The sequence below is a fragment of the Hippoglossus stenolepis genome, chromosome 17 (assembly GCF_022539355.2).
Source record: "Hippoglossus stenolepis isolate QCI-W04-F060 chromosome 17, HSTE1.2, whole genome shotgun sequence".
Classification (NCBI taxonomy): Eukaryota; Metazoa; Chordata; class Actinopteri; order Pleuronectiformes; family Pleuronectidae; genus Hippoglossus; species Hippoglossus stenolepis.
In genome coordinates, this window is record NC_061499.1 from 6,569,559 (window position 1) to 6,588,252 (window position 18,694).

At 43.5% G+C, this 18,694-nt stretch overlaps 1 protein-coding gene across 3 annotated transcripts in view; it reads right to left on the bottom strand.

Moving 5' to 3' along the window:
• Positions 1–18,694, bottom strand: part of rbms3 (RNA binding motif, single stranded interacting protein) — a 260,118-nt gene that overhangs the window by 184,207 nt on the left and 57,217 nt on the right. Inside the window, exon 1 of one of the 3 annotated variants that reach the window (XM_035182377.2) lies at positions 330–1,605. The exons of 1 other annotated variant lie outside the window; for it this stretch is intronic. In XM_035182377.2, coding sequence (XP_035038268.1) covers positions 330–404 — 75 coding nt within the window. In that variant the 5' untranslated portion in view covers positions 405–1,605. Of the gene's footprint in view, positions 1–329; positions 1,607–18,694 lie in introns of those variants that run through there. One more of the 3 variants, XM_035182378.1, reaches the window with a different exon arrangement.

Sequence of the window (18,694 nt, forward strand, 5' to 3'; positions counted from 1 at the left end):
TCCCTCACTTCAGGGACACACACACACACAGACACACACACACACAAACACACACACACACACACTGACAAAGACATCTAAACTGCAACAAGGCACCTGCCATCTGAAACCATCACAGCCAAGGCCAGCTATCCATCAATTCCCATCTCCACTCAGGGATGAGAGGAGGATGAATGTAGTGCAGTGGAAGGGGAGAGGTGGGGGAGGGAGTGGTGGTGAGGGTGAGGTCGAGGGTTAGGGTGGGAGGCAGGTGGTAAAGTAGTGTGGGAGTAGATGAGTGGGTGAAGAGAGAGAGAGAGAGATGCAACGAGAGCAGAGGAGCAGCGTACCTTGGTCTGGAGATAGTGGGGGTAGTAGTAGGTGTACTGAGGGTACATTGGCTGCTGCTCCAATCGCTTGCCCATGTAGCTGGAATCCTTAGCACAGAGGCAGGGAATGGTGACACCGGGTTGGGGGTTGCCAAATTGCGAGCAAATGGGATGGAGGCAGCGGAGGAGGCTGAGCGATTCCTGTCTTCGCTGTCCGCACCACTGTGTCGCTAGCCGGTCCTCCAGGGAGAAGGCAGGGTCTGCGTGGGGAGCGGGGGACAACAGCGTGGCGATGGTCCTGGTGAACGGTCCGGGAAGCCTCGGCGCCGGGGCGGATGCTCGCTCAGTCTCTCACTGCTGGATCAATTGAAATATTTCCACAAGTGCTACGGGACCGGGCGCAGCGTCTCTGTGAGCGGCCGGTGTCGGATTGTAACGTGTGGCGAGGGTGAGGTAGAGGAAGAGGAGGAAAGAGAAGCGGTGCAGGTGGCAGTAGATCTGGCAGTCCTGTAAAATGTTGGAGAATGGGAGAGGAAGAGGAGGAGGAGAGGAGGAGGAGAGGGATGGCAAGGAAAACGGGAAGAGGACGTGTAGGTTCACTTCTCTATTTAAGCTGCTTCACTCCAGTCTTTTTTTGTTGTTGCCTGGGCTTTAATCTGCCTCTCTCTGAACCACACTGTGAATCTGACTCGCTCTCACTGCCCCTCTCTCTCTCTGTCCCTCTCTTACATACACACACTCTCCCTCTCTCTCTCTCTCTCTTCTCTCTCTCTCCTGTGTAGTCTGATCCGACAGTGGCTGCGTGCCGTCCTGTTTGACAGAGAGGGGAGATATCCTCAGCACCGGTTGCCGACAGATGCACTTTGTGCACGGAGCGGAATCGCAACACGAGAGAATATGAGCCCGGCACGGGAAGCAAATCTCAGTCTGTGGGAGAGATGTGGTCGGTCGAGCTACAGCAAGAGGACAGAGCGCACAGAGGAAAGATCCTAGTTTCTGAAGGATGTGGCAGACGCGTGTATTAAAAAGAAATCCACCGGTCGGTTAGTCAATCCACTGGGTTCCAGTTAGAAGACGAGTGAAAAAAAAGCCACAGTGACAGTGTCCCAGGTGTCCAGTGGAGAAGGAGTCCCTCGTCTGCGATCCTCCCTCTTCCTGCTCTTGTAAAATGTGTTCCTTATTTCTTCCTTGGCTCTCTCACTCCTCTAAGCAGCTTGCCTCATTCTCTTTCCCTCTGTCACACAGTTGCTCTCTCTCTCTCTCTCTCGCTCGCTCGCTCGCTCTTGTGCGTGTGCTTTCTCTATCACTCTCAGCCTCCCTCCCTCCCTCTCTCTCTCTCTCTTTTTCTCTCTCTCCTCCTCCAACACTGACAGGGTGGTAGAGGGGGCTCGTCCGAGGCGGCGAGCAGAGCAGCCGCCTCCTCCTTCCCTCTAGCCCCAGCCGGTAGGAGGGTCCTCTCAGGCAGCTCCGTGCGAGAGAGAGAGAGAGAGAGAGAGAGAGAGAGAGAGAGAGAGAGAGAGAGAGAGAGAGAGAGAGATCCAGACACAGACCAGCGGGCTGCAGTGTTTCCACAACCTGGGAGAACGCAGGGAAGAGGAGGCGAGGAGGAGAGGATGGCGGCAGCGCGAGGAATCGATTCCCCCTACTGGCTGCACACGGAGCTACCACTTGGAAAAGACTGTCCTAAAATAAAAACCTTCTCTTACAAAATATAGCCTGAATCGACCTTAAAACCAGTTAAGTTTCAAGGAGCAACTTTTCATAACCCGTGAGTTTGTGTTACTTAAAAAAAGAAAGGTAATTTATTGGTTATTTTAAAGCTATTTTTACATTTATATGTTTACGAGGAGCTTATCGTAAAAGAGAAAATTAAAGCATAAAAGAGTCATTAGGTTTTGATGTGGAACTCGTCTTTCACTGCTCACTTGTAAAGAGCAATAGTAACACTATAATAATACGAGAAGGGGATGAGCAGAAGTCTCCAGTGAAGAGAAAACCACTTCCTGTGCAACATCAAACACTGGAGACACAAATCTCTTCTGAAAGACCACGACTGTGACCGACAACATTACAGAAATGTCTTTTCTGTGAGTGTTTGCTTGATCTCAAGCGACTTTACTCATATTTCTGCAAACACATGGATGTAAAAACATAATGCTCAGAAAAGCATGATCCTTTTTTTGTCTCACACTCTCACACAAACACACACCCACGCACGTGAAGGAACTGACCTAAAGTCCTCACGGTTAACTCTGTGACGCTGAGGCCACAAGTTCAGGAGCCTCATTTTTCACTCAATTAGCATTTCAGCTTGGTTTTCATTTAAACGATCCGCTGTGAGTCCCGCAGGAAGCTGCAGCGGGAAGAAAAAAAACTACACAATGAAATTACTGGACTGAACACGATTATATTTTGGCAATTTCCACGTCTGAAAATAGAGCCGTGACTTTGACGAGTTTAGGTTTCGTATTTCATCTGTTACACTTGACAGCGTTTCACAAAAAACCCACCGAGGAGGCTGACGTCTCCTTCTGGAACAATAACAACCTAATTACACATCTCCAGTGCAATTCTCAATTTAAGTGAGTTCAGCTGTAGAAAAATACACTTTCTTTACCTCAAAGTATGTTGATAATTCTCTGAATTATAGGAAGGGCTGTACCGGCTCCATTAATCAATCACAAGGAAACTAATGAATAACATTTTTGAAAATATCGCAGGACACATTACTTTCAAACTGAAAATCCAATCCAGACTCACGACTCAGTATAAATGTCACATGCTTTTTATAAGAATTATGGGTCTAAAAGGCCCAGTGCGTAATCAATACCAGCAGAAGAATCCCAGGGACCAAAAATATACAGCACGAAGGAAAAGGGCAGCCGACAGCCTTCGAAGAGGAACGTTCGTTATCAGTAGAGAAGAAATCAGGCTGATATCTGCGGTGGATTTACCAGATTTACAACCTCAGGATCCACTAGACACACAAACCTCAGTGTGTGGGCAAAGGCAGGAAGTGAGAAAAAAGTAAAAGGGACAAAGGCCGAAGAAACAAAAGAAGAGATACAGAAAGAAAATGTAAGAAAGACACAAGGAGACAGAGGAGCAGGAAAGATCCATATGTCTTTATATCTCAGTGAGTCCACTGAGCAACTGCATAAAGTCATTTCTGTATTACTCAGATAAGAATCATCACATCTGGATACAGTAACATAAACAGAAGTAAATCTGGTTAGTTTCACCCAAATTGTGTCTACATGCAAAGTGTATTGCAACAAATACAAATAAAAAGATGACAAATACAAGAAAAGGGGAAATGAGCCACTAACAAGAATAATTACCAAAACAAACCCGTCTTTAAACAGTGTGTTTGCAAAGTGCTGTATTAATCAGATTGTAACTATTGATTTAAAAATGTCTGATTCTATCCAAATGGAGCTGCAGTGGTTCATGTATTAGTCAGTTGACAGAAAACTATTTTGATAAACATCTAAGTAATTTTTCATTTTTGTTCCTTGTCAAATGTGTTTGGATTTACGACTGCTGGTGAATAAGAAAAATGTAATTCACATTATCTGTGGTGGTAGGAAAATGTATTGGACAAATTAATTAATCAAATAATCTCCATAGTCAATAGTCTGTACAGAAAGTAATCATCAGTCGAAGTCCAAACCGATATCTTTAGTTAAAATAAAACCAAAAAGTTTCTTCCCTGATTATGGAATATTTTCTACTATGCATGACTTCTAATATTTATTCAAATGAGTCGACACAGGATGGAAACACAGGAGAGTACCGTTACAGACACTGGTCAACTAAACCATTAATATTCATTGATCCGACCATTAAGAATTAAAAGTCTGGAATTGAGACTTGACTCGGGAAACTGAAGAACTTGACCTGTGGCTCCACGGGCGACACGAGAAACTACCTGGAGGACGGGAGCTTTGAGTTCTCACCCGCGAGGTTAGTTTGGAAAGGCAATTTCACAAAAGTAGCTGGAGAGCAGTAAAGCATATTGTATATACAGACCTTGAAGACTGTGGATGTGTGGGCTTTGCGCTGGTGACGCTCTGGTCTGAATTAGTCAGAGTGTCACAGAGAGAAGTGAACTGCAGCCAGTTATATAACAAAAAGAGAGAAAGAGTCAGTGAGTTTTACCCAATTTTCTTCCATTACTTATTTTACAATGTTTTTGATTTTAAAGGACTACATCTGTATACATTGTTCACAGTAGTAGAAAAGCCACTGTAAACCTGCTGGGTAATACATTCATTACCCAATACCCATGTTACCAATTACACCCACAGACTGTACATAAAAATGGATGTAGATTCCAGGTCTGGAAAGTGAAGCCAACGTGGAAGTGTCAAATGACCAGCAGAGGGAGACTCCACTAGTTGTTTATAGTGTCAATCACTAGATTCATCAATAAAGCATAAGTCAAATAGACCTGATGAAAGCATTGTAGGTGGGCTCCACCCCCTCTCCAAATATAGTTACTTCTTGTTTCAAAAACCAAGATGGCGCTGGACCAAATGCTTCAAAACAGCAGCTCAAGGACAAGAAAACATCGGTAGCTCAATATTTGTATATTACTTTGACCTTTAACTTGAAAGTTAGCGTGTAGATTGGACGTGTTACCTCCAGACGCTGCCACCTTCAGCAGATACAGTTTGCAGATTGGCTCAATAATATTGTTACGCCAAATCCTGAGTGAAGCCTGATCTTACTTCCCAGCCGGTTCATCACCATAAAGCTAAAAACTGAGTCTCTTTGCTGTTTTGGAAAATTCAAAGACCTGCACTGAGAACTGCTCACATGCACTATCTGCAGCCGGGCCCGTCAACTATTTTCATAAAGCAAAGCTAAAGCCATCTGCTGCTCCTGTGTTCTCACGTCTCCCTCTGACGCCACAGTTGGTTCACGTTCTAAATTGAGAGCATGAGTGAGTCATTCACAGGACTTTAAAAACAAGTACTATGAAGACAGCTGAGAGTGTATCATGCCCCTGAAGGTGTAAAGTAGTTGTTATTCCTCTAAAGACCGCAAGCAACTCTACGAATAGAAAACTTCAGCATGATCACAGTGTTGAGGCTTTTTATTTTAAAAATTGCCTTTATCAGCTGATTTCTAACTGGGAAATTTAGCATAGTAGTAAAAGCTTTTTAGGTATTTCAATTATCAACGTCCATGGAGATAATAGGGAGCCGCAACAGCTGCCCTTTTATTCATTGACTGCTCCGACAACAGCAGTTACTCTGTTAATGTCCTAAATCTCTATTTAAATGGGTGAATTAATTAGAGGACAGAAATATTACTGCACAAAAACACAACAAGCTTAGAGAGAGAACTCCAAGTTGTCTTGTAAACACAAAAACAAGGATTCCACCCAAAACAGAATTCCTAGAAAGTGTACAACCATGTCGCCCCACTGCCCGACTCCTCCTGAGGGCAACTACTGCACTTCTTCCAGTTGCTGCAGAAACCAAGAGGCTTTGTTTTCTGTGGTTCGCTGTCCTGTCTCGTGTTTCCCAGAAATGACCAGATGCTTGGAATTCGAGGGAAGTCTGGCCCAGCGCCAGCGGAGGGCTGGACGGATGAAGGAAGGAAGGGAAGGGAAGGAGGGAAATGGAGTTAGGGAACAGCAGGGCCTGGTAGATTCCTGGAAAAATACTTTTGCTTTTGGTTCTGACCAAGAGATCCAGAGGGTCGTCTGACATGCGTAATGCAGAGGCAGTGACCTCTGCCTGCCTGGGGCTTTTGCTTCATGATGAAGAGAAAGATGAATCGTCTCACCAGTCCAACTATGACGTGGTAGAGCTGTGGTATGCTGCTGCAACACAGACGCAACCATCGATCCAACATCTCTGTGTTTGGATTATTACAGCAAGTAGCTCACGATCATCTGAGTTTCAACATGCTCTCCTGCAAAAATAACACATCTTCCCAGGCAACTGCCACTTTCCCATTATGCCGTCGGGACACAGGCACAAGTGGATAAGGTGCAACAGGTTCAGAAACAGACTTGCAGCCGCAGCGGCACTAAATAACACAAGGCTAACCCAGCTCTTTACTGTCCTTAAGTGTGAGACATTTATGAGACGACCTTGTTTGGTATTGTTACAGTCTAATGATCTGTACGGTTTGCTAGGTCTCGCTCTGTTAGTTTCATGGGACCTGTTTCGTGGGGGTGAGTGTGAACGTGCAGTGTTGTGAAACTGAAAATCTACGGTGGCCCTGAAAAGCAAATGACAACACAACTAAATTATAAAACACAAAATTACCTTCTAACAGAAAAGGCTGAGTGGATGGAGGCACTTCTCCATGTGTTTTGTGATTTGTTGTTGGGTTTTATTAATTGCTGTTGTGTTTTCTTATCTGCTGTTGTGTTTTTTTATTAGGTGTTCTAATTTGTTGTTGTCGTTTGTGATTTGTTCTTCAGGGTAATCACAAATATCCTATAATGGGACAATTAACAAACAAACAATAATCTTAGAAAACGTAACCGAATGTTTATGATCATTGCGATTAGGAACTTACAAACTTTGTAAGCAGTTTTTCATACAACAGAGGGTTTGTCAAATATCCTGGAAAACCCCTGATTGTAAAGTGGAGATTGAGTCTTCATACTCTTTTCTTTTTCTTTGTCCAATCCCATATACTGTGATAACTAATGTGATTATGTGTTTAACAAGAACGGAAATCAATGCACCGGCTAAATCACCGTTGAACTCCGTATAGTCACAATGACAAATTGCACGTGCTGAAAAAAATATAGTCTTGAACTTAAACGATAGCGTCAGTCTCCAATCAGTCACATGCGCTTTACGTAAAGATGTGTTATTGTGTTTGAAAATTGTGAAGCTGGGCCAAATTGCCCAGTAATGTAACTGGCATCCATTCAAGCCTTCTCCCTAAAACGCTGTAATCGGAGAGGCTGACCACACTGAACGACGCACAATGCAAAAAAGAAACACCACCCACCTCCCCCAGTTTCTAAACACTGTGAGGATCCATCTTCACATTATGTGTGTGAGCTCAGCACATCTCTGACACACAGTTTCCTAATACATTCTTATCAGGGCACTAACGGATGACAGCCTGAGGTAATTCAACACTTTCCCCCTCTGAGAGTATAATTTTACACAGTGCAAAGAGCAGGGCGATACAGACAAGATATCAGTGCAGTGCACCTCTCCTTATTTTCGTTTCTTTACACATACAATGGTCTCATCACCTGGTTTCGGGGCGTTTATCTTAGACTTTCATAATAATGTGAAAAGGGCAAATTGAATCTGGACCACCAGCTCTGCACCGAGACAGTTGATAAACACCAGGCAGATCTCCAGTGAGTCATTAGCTTCTATCACAACACAGAGGAGAGCAATGCAGGCGTAATGGGGAGGAAACATGAGAGCAGACGTGCATGAGTAAAAATGACTCACAGCACCCCTCACTACACCCAGCGAGGGACAGGCAGTAGACCTAAAAGAGTTAATTGCGCACACTTACTAGATCTCTGTACCAAATGTGAAATGTCTAAACAACAGGCCGACTCATTTCCTGATTCACGGGTTTCTGAGAAAAGACAGACGTCGTTGCAAATGATTTTGCAGAGGAAACAAGAGGCCCACACCCAGGTCGGACTTTACATATGTGTGTGTATGCTAGTGGGAGGGTTTGCATATTGCCTGTATGCATCTGCAAATGTGTGCAGCTGTGTGTTTTTGCTGATCTTAAACTACATTTAAGATCACGTGGCCTATAACTGTCAAAGTTGTACGTGTGTGTGTGTTCCTCTTTATGTGATTTTACTAAGAAAAGCAAAACATCTCAGAGGAAACTCAAGAGCTCACAGGAGGGTCAAGGTTATTCTGACACAAAGGGTGGGGAGAAAAAAAAACCCCTCAGTGGAGCGACCGAGATCAGACTTCCTGTGTGACCTCATGCGAACCCCGACAAAAAATACACCAAACTGCAACGGAAAAGCCGGCCATGTCCCTCCGTGAACCAGCTCCACTGCCACTGCCAAGGACAGCATAAATGAGGATGAGATGATGCCAAGAAAATCTCTGCATAATAAGGAATTAAGCGCTGCACAGGCAGGAGAGCGAGAGTGTGAGTTTAAACAATAGATATGTTCCGCGCGGACCCACTGAGCCAAAATATTCAAAATCCACATTCTTGTAGAATATGAGGAAGTCAGACCCCACAGAAAAATTGCAAAATGACTCAGATTTGGAAAGAGGCCTATCAAAGCTTAATCACAGTGCTCGGAGTCTATGAATGTGCATTTTGTTTTATTCATTGTGGAAATGCCCTGAACGGATCCAAGTGCAAAGTCAGTCATTCTTATCAGCTACTTTTTTGAGTGTGCTTATGCATTGGGAAATAAGAGGATCTCTGTGTGTGTGTGTGTGTGTGTGGAAGTTTTAAACAAAAATACATCTGCAACAGTCCTGAGCAGAAACTACATAAACAAGACGGAGCACAAACCTCCGTGAAGCCACAATAATCCCTTTAAATTCAATCAGGCTGCACCATATTGCTCACAGATATCATTCCCAGACGTATTCTGCTCATATTCAGGTGGATAATTTTCATTTGTGTTATTACTTTTACATGTTTACATGCTCTAATATTCAGGAAACGTATCAGTCCTCACACTGTCAATTGCTGCAGCTCCTCTTTTCAGCCCCTGTCTGAAACACTTGGTTTTACCTCCTGTCTCTTTAAGGCCCCCCCCTCCTGATAAAGCCCAGGCTACTCTGATTGGCCAACTCTGTCTGTTGTTGTGATTCGTCACATGCTTCCAACGGGTGTAGTAAATATTAGCATCTACTCTCGATTTACCTGGCTTTGTCAGACTAGCCGCTAGGAGTTCATTACACAAATGTGGGCATTGTGACATCACGTGACATCACAATGATGCAAAAGTTTAGTATTCTGTGAGGAAGAGGAGCTCCCTTCACCACAGGCTTTGGCTTTTTAACTTTGCAAAGCTTTTAAATAAATGAATAACCTAAATAACACATAAGAGCAAATGGGAAAATTGATAAAGCATCACATGTCACCTTTAAAGTAAGTGAAATATAAATTCCTGGACCCGCCCCTTTAGATCTGTGCCAGAATCTATTGGGCTCTTTCTTGGCCGATGTCCCATCCTTCCAAAAAGTTTTCTGGAAATCTGTAGTTTTTGTGTACACAACAAACAGACAGGGGCGCAAACATAACCTGCTATGCTTGTGTGTGTTTGAGTGTGTGGCAGTCCTGGTGTTCATGGACGAGCCCGTCAGAGGCACACAGGTGGGGGAGTGAAATAGTGAAGTAATAAGACCGAGGTGCTGAAGGTTCTGCCCAGAGCCGATCGAGATTGGAGGCTGGACAAAGAGTTATAGCTACTAGGAAGAGATCCGTAAAGGCCTATGAAGCTCAATGCTGCCTGCAATTGAGGAGGATGGGATGGGAGGACAGCGGCAATGTTTTAAAGCACTGCTAAGCCAACCCGGAATGAAGTGAAATGACCACATGCCACACAGAGATGAGAAGTGAAAGGGAGGGGACGGGCGGAGTGAGAAACAGTGCAGAGAGGAGAGGAGAGGAGGGAGAGAGAGAAAACAGAGTGTGTCGTTCTAAGAGGAATATTTCAGGGTGGTAAATGGAGCAGAACTCCATTCCAGCTCCTCTCTTAACCTCCCCCGGTGTCTCATCCTCTGCATGCAAAGCATGAAGCCCAGGAGACAAAGAAAACAGAGAGACCGAGCTGAGGAGACAAGCTTCAGGACAAAAAAACAAAAACAAACGCTGAATGAAAGACAAGACATTTCGCTCATGCATTTCTTCTAAAATAACAGAAAAGACACACACAGCTGCAGGTGTGAGAGTCTATTCCATTCAGAATTGATATTTTTGATTAAAGTGAAAAGGTCAAGGCTGTTGACCTCGACCACACAGTCGACCACCTGTCATGGCGCCCGCTGGGATGTGTTTCTGCTGCTTTACAGTTCACTCATTTGACTACAGCTTCTTCCTCATGATAATTAACCTTTGAAGAGACAGTAATCAATGTTTTTATATCCACAGCAGAGCACATGACTACTTTTATGTGAAAGCGGATACTCGTAGTGATGAATTGACAGAGTTATCACCCAACATTACAGTTCCGCTCGTTCTCCGGAGCTTTATATGGTTTCAGCTGCAGCCGGCAGCTCTCTTTTAAGGGCCCAGCACCACGTGGCAGACGGATAAAGTTTGTGACAAGCTGGTGGACATCGTTGAGTCTCGGGCACTTACAGATCCAGATAATTCCCTTAGGAGTTGGTGGAGAACAAAACCAGAGTCAAAAGGAGAGTGAATTACTTGAAAAACGTTCAATAACCAGAAGAAATGTCAAACAGCCTTTTGTCTTTTAAAGTACAGAAGGTGGATGGAATGCATTATTAAGGACCAGGCCGTTTTTTCGGTTTGCCAATATATTGCGTTTATATTTGCCGATATGCAACGATATGAAAATGTTTATTTTACAGGATAAACAATTCAGAAAAGATGTGCATTTATGTTTTTACGTATACGTTTATTGTCATTATTTACGTTCTACATACTTGGTTGTATTTGTTTTTTTTATTTTTAGTTATTGATAATAAAGTTAATGGCTAAGCAATAAAATATTAAACTATATTGAGTGTCTTTGCCATAAGAGTTTGATGACATCTTAGGAGTCCTTGACAAAGTATTCACACTTCGGCAGATAGTTTGGTGTGAGAAATTATTTCACCGCCTTATATCTGTAACTGCATAAGCCCCAGAGCTCCATGTCGGTCAGGCTCTGTTAAGGACTCTTGCACAGTTCGAGGAATAGAGTCATGCTCTCGGATTTGAGTCTGATAGGCCTTGATAAGCTCTTCAATTTCAGGATATGCAGTGTTCCCTCTTTAAGCACACTCGCCATGTGTTACATACATTACAGTGAAACTCAAACTTGGCAGCATATCTCCGACATACAGTTCATTCTTTGGAACATTACCATGGGATTTGTACGGCGTAATATTGCCAGATGGCACGGAGATAGTTGAAACGAATACTTGACGATTAAGAACATTATGGTGCAACTCTACCGGGTAACATTTAGTTATCAGTGAGAGTCAGACTTTCAGGGCGATATACTTTGAGTCTGCCTCCTTGGCGGCATCTCTGTAATTAGTCGTACTGAAGTCATCAAAGTGTATAAAATGTATAAACAAATAAATGGAGCAAAGAAAGCAGCTCCAGCAAACCCAGCGACTCTCACACAACCACGGCCGACTGCTGGGCCGGGATGAAAGGAGGGAGGGTGTTGTACACACGTTCTATCTTTCACACGACAAATAATTGTTTAGTGTTAGACGGAGGAGAGAACCAGCGTGACGCAGTTAGAGGGAGAGCGATAGAACGACCGCAGCAATATTAAACAACACTTTGAGCACAGGTGAAGAGACGGCTAACAAAATCTTTACACCTGTCAGCACTGAAGGTCAGATACTTTGTGATCCCCGTCCTATTAAACGACACCATTTTACAGCAGTAACAAAGTGTCCAATAACATGCGCCCTTACTTTATGTCCGTCTGTATAAGGCTTGACGGAGCCAACAGAGACGTGAACAATCAAACCCTCTCTTCAAACAAGGCTTGTTCAAGCACTACGCTGCTGCTGCCAACCCCCACGCACAGTGGAACCTTCAAAAACAACGTTGCTGTTCAATAAATCAAACGCACCCTGACGGCTTATCGCAGCGGCAAATCCAGTTACAGCAACGGATTCAGAGACATGACATAAGATTTATAGCCACACCAGCAAACTTGTGATGCTGTAATGCTCATTACGTACATTTAGTTCACTTTATATCACACTTACTGTAATTTCTACTTTCCAACTTGTAAATAGAGTTCATGTCCACATCCTAGACATCATGGGAAAGTCTGTTATCTACAATACATTTCATTTGGCCCTAAAAACTAGTCAAGTGCCAGAAAAATCATTGTTGGGGGTAATTAAATGCTGAAATCGTTTTGATATGGTGATATGTTGAGCAAGCACAAGATTTCTAACCCTCACATGTACAGTTTTGCAGTAAAACCCATCAACTTTTAACCAAGCGTTTGCTTTCTAGGCAGTGTGACAATCTTTGAAGAAAATATTGTTGTCTTATGCTTGTGTCCCTCTACTTTGTTTAGCTGTTGTGTATTTACTATGACAGCTGGACTATCCAGTATTTCATGAGGTGCACTCACTGACTGCTGCCATCTTGTGTCGTCCAATGATGTAAATGCTCCCTGTAATGTTTCCCATCATTACCTTCACCCTCACCTGATGTGAATGGAACACAAGGCCATGTTGTTACCTACATTAAAAAAGGTTCATACTCTGGTGACGGGATTCAGAGACAGAGGTATTCTTGTGGAAATGAGGATTGTTGATACTGGAAATAACTTTTTTTGGACATTAGGCATTAAGTTGGAAAAACAAGGAAGAAAAAAGCATGTGTAATGAATAACTCTACTTTCTACTGCATTGCACTGCTGCTACACAAGCTTACTGGGATACTGGGACAATAGAAACCAGTGCTAATGCTCTTATCTTTGCTTTTCCTGTTATGACAAGTGCAGCTCAAATGATCTATGGATGCTAATTGGTGCGAGAGGTGAGGAAGGCACAGCGATAAGCCACAGGTGTGTTTGAGAGGGGGGAGAAACACCAGATGTAAAATGGCAGCTCAGTCTGCTGAGGGTTGCATGCGAATCGACACAGCTAAAGTGGAAACTACCGATGCTATGCTAAGTTCAAGTAAAGCATTTGATGGTCTACCAGGCATGACTGGATTTCTCCTGGTGCTGCCAATGGCTGGTCCTTCTACAACAGTACAATGACGCAACGCTGCAAAACACTAAGTAAGTGTTTTTTAATGTTATTATTTGAAGTGCAAGTGCAAATTCCAGATCATCATGAGACTGTGACAGGACAAATTAGACCACGGCGATTCACCACAGTCTAGGTTATTAATCAGAAACACTGCGCTAAGCACGGAGTGGCCTTGAGACACGCAGTGAAAAGAATGGCAGGCACCTGTCAGAACACGGGACACAGAACAGAGCGTGACATAGTTTAAGTTTCAAACAAAAAGAAACAGCTTTGACAGGTCTGACGTGAGACAGAGTGCAGGGCAACTGAGTCCACTGGTTGAAGGTAGAGTCAGAGCAACAATGTGCTGGACTCGCTGGTGTTTATATCAAAATGTTGACTTTCTCCTGAGGTCATCGGTGGTTGTTTGTAGCGACAGCAAACAGAAAGATTCCATTTGGCTGCATCTGTGAAATCCTTATTGGTGTGAAGTCACAGTCAATTTTGTATAGTCTAACTATCTGGTAATTTTTAAGAATTCAACTGTGTCATCAACAAGACGTAAAATCAGCAAATAGGATTTTAGAACACCCAGAAAAAGAATTGTGAGGCAACGTACAAGTTTGGTGCACGAAGCTTTTCATCTGAGGACTTATATCCGGAATCTGTCTTGCACAACAACAACCTCAAGAAGAACAACGTGTGACCAATCTATTAATACACTTCTGACACACAAACAGACGGGGGAACAGCATATTAGAAACAGCTTTCAGTGCAATACAAACCTAACACACAGCAGCACACGCTGCACCGTCTGAGGGGATCACGGTGCCGAACTCGCAACCACCGTCACATCCTCAACAGCTACAGAGAATAACAAGATTGATAAAGGGGGGGTTTATTACAAAGCTCGTGGACTGCATTGAATTTAATATTGTATTGTCTGGGATTTCTGGTCAGGTGTATTTTATCATACTGTAACAGCTTGTCTATATTTATTTATTCATTGTTTTTCTAACTTCACACAGATTAATTTTTATTCATAGAAATATAAAAATGTTAGACAAACGCCGCATATAAAAACATTTATAACCTGTTGCACACACACGTTTATTTTCCTAGAAAAGGCAAATTAATTAAATAAATCAATAAGTCGGAGGGTGTGGCCGCACCATCGCCTCGTGTCAAGTCGGGAGAAGCCGTGTCCACAGTCCAGACATCTGGAATAACAGAGAGGAACTTTCACGGTTGTGTTAAGCAACTCTGACACGGCATTAATAAAATACCACGAATGATTCATTCGACCGGGGCTAAAATAGATAGTATTTCTCAGAAAAGTTCACAGCGTAAGTTTGCTTTACTTTTCCTATACTAGATAAGAATTTTAATAGGCACAACCACTTAGACACAGTCTCCGGAGTGCATTGCAAGTTAAGTGGTGTGCAAAGATGCTGACATCAGTTAAAAGAATTGTGCGTTTTCTTAAACAGTGAATTTGTGTGTGCGCTGCAACTAAGTAAAGCCTCGAAAGAAGCATTTCCTCTTTCGTTCTCTGGAAGTCGCATCAAAACCTGATATTCAAATTAACATTTCACAGCCTTTTAAACAAAGACGAGGCGACTGTGATTCACTCCTGAGATTCATCTGCTTTGTGTGAACGGACCAAGAACAAAATGGGGAATGTAATGTTCCTCGCAAAGTGGTTGCGTTCAAGTGTTTCAGGGAGAATGTTTGAGGCTGGAGTTTCGGGCTGAGGAAATAAATGTAGGGTCATCCCAAGTATGCAAATAATAAAATAGGACTGTGTGAAATGATTGTGCTGGGGTGCGATCCCGTGTGGATGTAGGCATGGGCCTCACGGCTTTATTAGAATCGTCAAGGCCTCAACGTCTCCTCCGTTCCCATGCGGTTCATGTTCAGCCGTCGCTCATGCCCATATTGCATGATTACGCCGAGGAACAAGTATAATCAGCCGTAATGCTTTACAGATGTTATGGCTGTTTTTAAAGCCAATACTACAGCCCCAGGCCTCCATACATGAAAACCCATCTGCGCACAGCTATCGATGTGCGTGTGCTAGTTGAGAACCAAGATATGATCAGAGCCAAACATTAGGAATTAAGGTCACATCCACGGCTCAGGATATGTGATTTATGTTCCCCTGCTCCACCCCGTCATTGACTAATCACCTGAAGAGAAAGAAACAGGTGCAAAGTGATTCGCTGAAGAGCGATTTCACAGATGAGATGTTTCGAATTTGCCATTGAACGTGGCCAAGAAACAGCGCTAAGCCCGCGATGACACCTAAAATATGACGGTGCACATAATCCCAACAAGAGAAGACACCCATTTAAATCCCTCTAGGATCTGCCAGCACCCTTCCTAATCCACCCTCTAACATCTCCCATTGTGTCCAACATCTCATATCAACCACCAACCGCCGCTAAAGGAAGACTGGAGGCACACCGCAGCCAGGAATCCGCATGGACCGCCCGCTCTTGTGAAATAGGAAATGAAACATGCAGAGGGCTTGGAAGCTTAGTCATATTCTGGGTATTCCTGTGGTCTGGCACTCAGGATTCTGTGGCCGAGGCCTTTAATTCCTAATGGTGGAGAACGCCAAGCTCTGGTCACGACAGGAAATGCCTGCTAGGTGAAACATCCGCCCAAGAACCACTCATTCAAAATTGTCAAATACAAAGAGTTTCCTTACAAATGTTGTGCCTTCTCATCATGACTACGTGTTTGTTGGTTAGAAACCAGTCATAGTATTGGAAAGGTAAACTCCGTGTTTTGAAACCCTGCACTAATCAGAAGTTACTAGGACACGTACAGTGCTGAAGTTTACTTTGTGTTTGTTTTGATTTACTCTGGAGTTTATGAGACACGTATGTGTGTGTGTGTGTGTGTGTGTGTGTGTGTGTGTGTGTGTGTGTGTGTGTGTGTGTGTGTGTGTGTGTGTGTGTGTGTGTGTGTGTAATTGAGGTAAAAGTTTGAAATAATCATGATATTGATTTGAAGTCTTATCGCCCAGCCCTAATTGACAACTTCAAATATGTGAGCGTGTGTGTGTGAACGTTTCCGTGCAGAATGGCCACTGGGGTGTGGGAGTTCGCGTCGGAGTGTCACAGGAAGTGAATGCATGTTCGTACACAGGAACTCAGCCCTCATTCACTCTGCCTCAATGTGCACTCTTAGAGCAAATTAGGGAAGCCTTGGCAGCCTTTTAATGGTCTGTCACAGTCTAACAGGTTTAGAGCGCTTACAATGGACCCAGGCACTAAGCCCGACAGCTCGCGCTTAATTGTTCAGATCCTGTGTGTGTGTGTGTGTGTGTGTGTGTGTGTGTGTCTGTGTGTGTGTGCGCACCATTAAAATCATTCTGCGCCTGTAACTAAAGTCATTGATTCTCATTTTGAGTCCAGATAAGATAGACACTCTCTGCCTGTCAATCTGTCGGCTGACTGGCTCACTAAAATAAACCCCACGAGTGATATGTTCGGATGAAGGTGGCGCCAAAATCTGTTTTTCCATCTGTGTTATTTTGGGGAAAGTTATATATTAAACCCAATGTATTCATGTGAAGTTACTCTCTCACTCTGCTGATTGTTGGAAATTAATTGTGTGGCCACTTCTGCACAGAGACGAATCATGAGATTTCTTAGCAATTTCAAAAGAAAACACCTCCAGACAGAGACAAAGCGGCACAAGGCCATAACTGGATTGAGTTATTGACTCGTGTAACCAATGATAAACAAAACATCAAGTGTCTCCATTTTCAAGTGGTGCCTGAAGAGATCAACACAGCAAATAAAGCCATTTGTTTTACTCTCTGTAACCCGCACTCCATCACCCGGCAAAATGGTCCATGAAGGACGAGGTGGCTGTGCCCGAAATCCCTCATAAACGGCTGGAGATTCTGAGCTGTGTGACCTAGAATATGTTTGACAATCTTCTTTTAATTAGGCCTTGAAGACTCGACTCATTCCAACTGCTGTCCCGAGAGCTAAATTAATTACTGAGACAAAGCCCCGTTCTAGCTCGTGGCAAAGATGAATCATTGCAGTATTTGGGGAGTGAGCAGTGCTCTTCAATCAAGGACTGATGAAAGAGACTCACAATTTAAAATGTGAGCTAATGTACTTCATCATAAAGCTCCTGCAGCCACACATGTATGGTACACATCGGCAGCTGCCCCTTCTGCTATCAGGAATTCATTTTAAATATTCTCTTCAGTATTTTGTATAAGAATTCATCAGTTACAGCCAAATCTCTTTTAGCCACAACGTCCTTGCCCTCCCTTCATCCCCTGCTTCCCAACCTTCTTCACTCATCTGTCTGATCCTTTTGCTTTTTCCTGGACAACCACTTGCTTCAATTCATTTGTCTCGTCCGGGTCATCAGCCGGCGGACGAGCCCTCACTTGTTGCCAGCAGGCTAGCCGCTCATTCAGCTAAACGACCGTGTCATCTGTCAGCCGGTGTGAATGGGTGTTTGTGATTTATGGCTAATTAAGCAAATCACAACACCAAGGGTTGTGCCAGAGCCTGGGCCCTCACAAAGAGAGACAGATAAGGAGGTCAGCTGGTGGAGGAAAGTGATGCGACACCTACACATAATGAATACGAGGAGATGCAAAGACGTGGAAAATTACATTTTTTAAGAGATATTCCGATACCAGCCTCGGAAATGCTTCAGATACTGACGAAAATGCTGTCGGGCATCTGCAAGTACGCAAATCTCTATTGGTCTGATACCACGTGTTTTGATTATATTAGTTTCAACTAAGATAATACTGCAATTTTCTTTTCTCTGATATCACTTCTTTGCATTTGTGCTGCACTGCCACTGGCAAGGACTGTTTTTAGAGCGGTGTGTTAGCCAGCCAAGCTTAAAATAATATGGCAATATTTCACATAATACATGCTCATTTTTCTCTTCCTCTTTCTGACTGGTTTGCTATTTCTATCTCGTCTGCTCTCTGCAATTATCACCTATTTTCTCAGACTCGAGCAATGTCCCTTTGTGCCTCTTTGAGTTTTCCGACCTTGTGAATCTGGAGATGTACTGGGAATCCCTGCTAGCAGCTTTGTATTGACTGAATGATTGGCTGCGGTGTGCTTGGCAAGTCTAATGAGGTACAAACCAGAGTTTGCTTGCACCGACACTTCCCGATTGAATTGAAGGTTTCACTGGGATGTCCATGTCCTCAGACAAAAGAGTGATAGCTCACTCCAATGTTTTTATTAGGAGAAGAACGTGTAATGTTATCAATGCTTGTGAAAATTCACCGTGATGAGTCAGAGGTTAGTGAACGGACGGTCGATGGGAGCCAGCGGTTGATGGTTAAAGTTCACACGAGTTCTTGAAAAGAAACACGAGCAAGTAAAGTTATCAATCTACAACTCCTGAAGACCTTTAGTAAAGCAAATTTGTAGTAGTATGTAGTATTTCTTGGCAGTTAGCTTTGCATATTCACAGGGAATAACATAGTCTTTCTGGCTGACT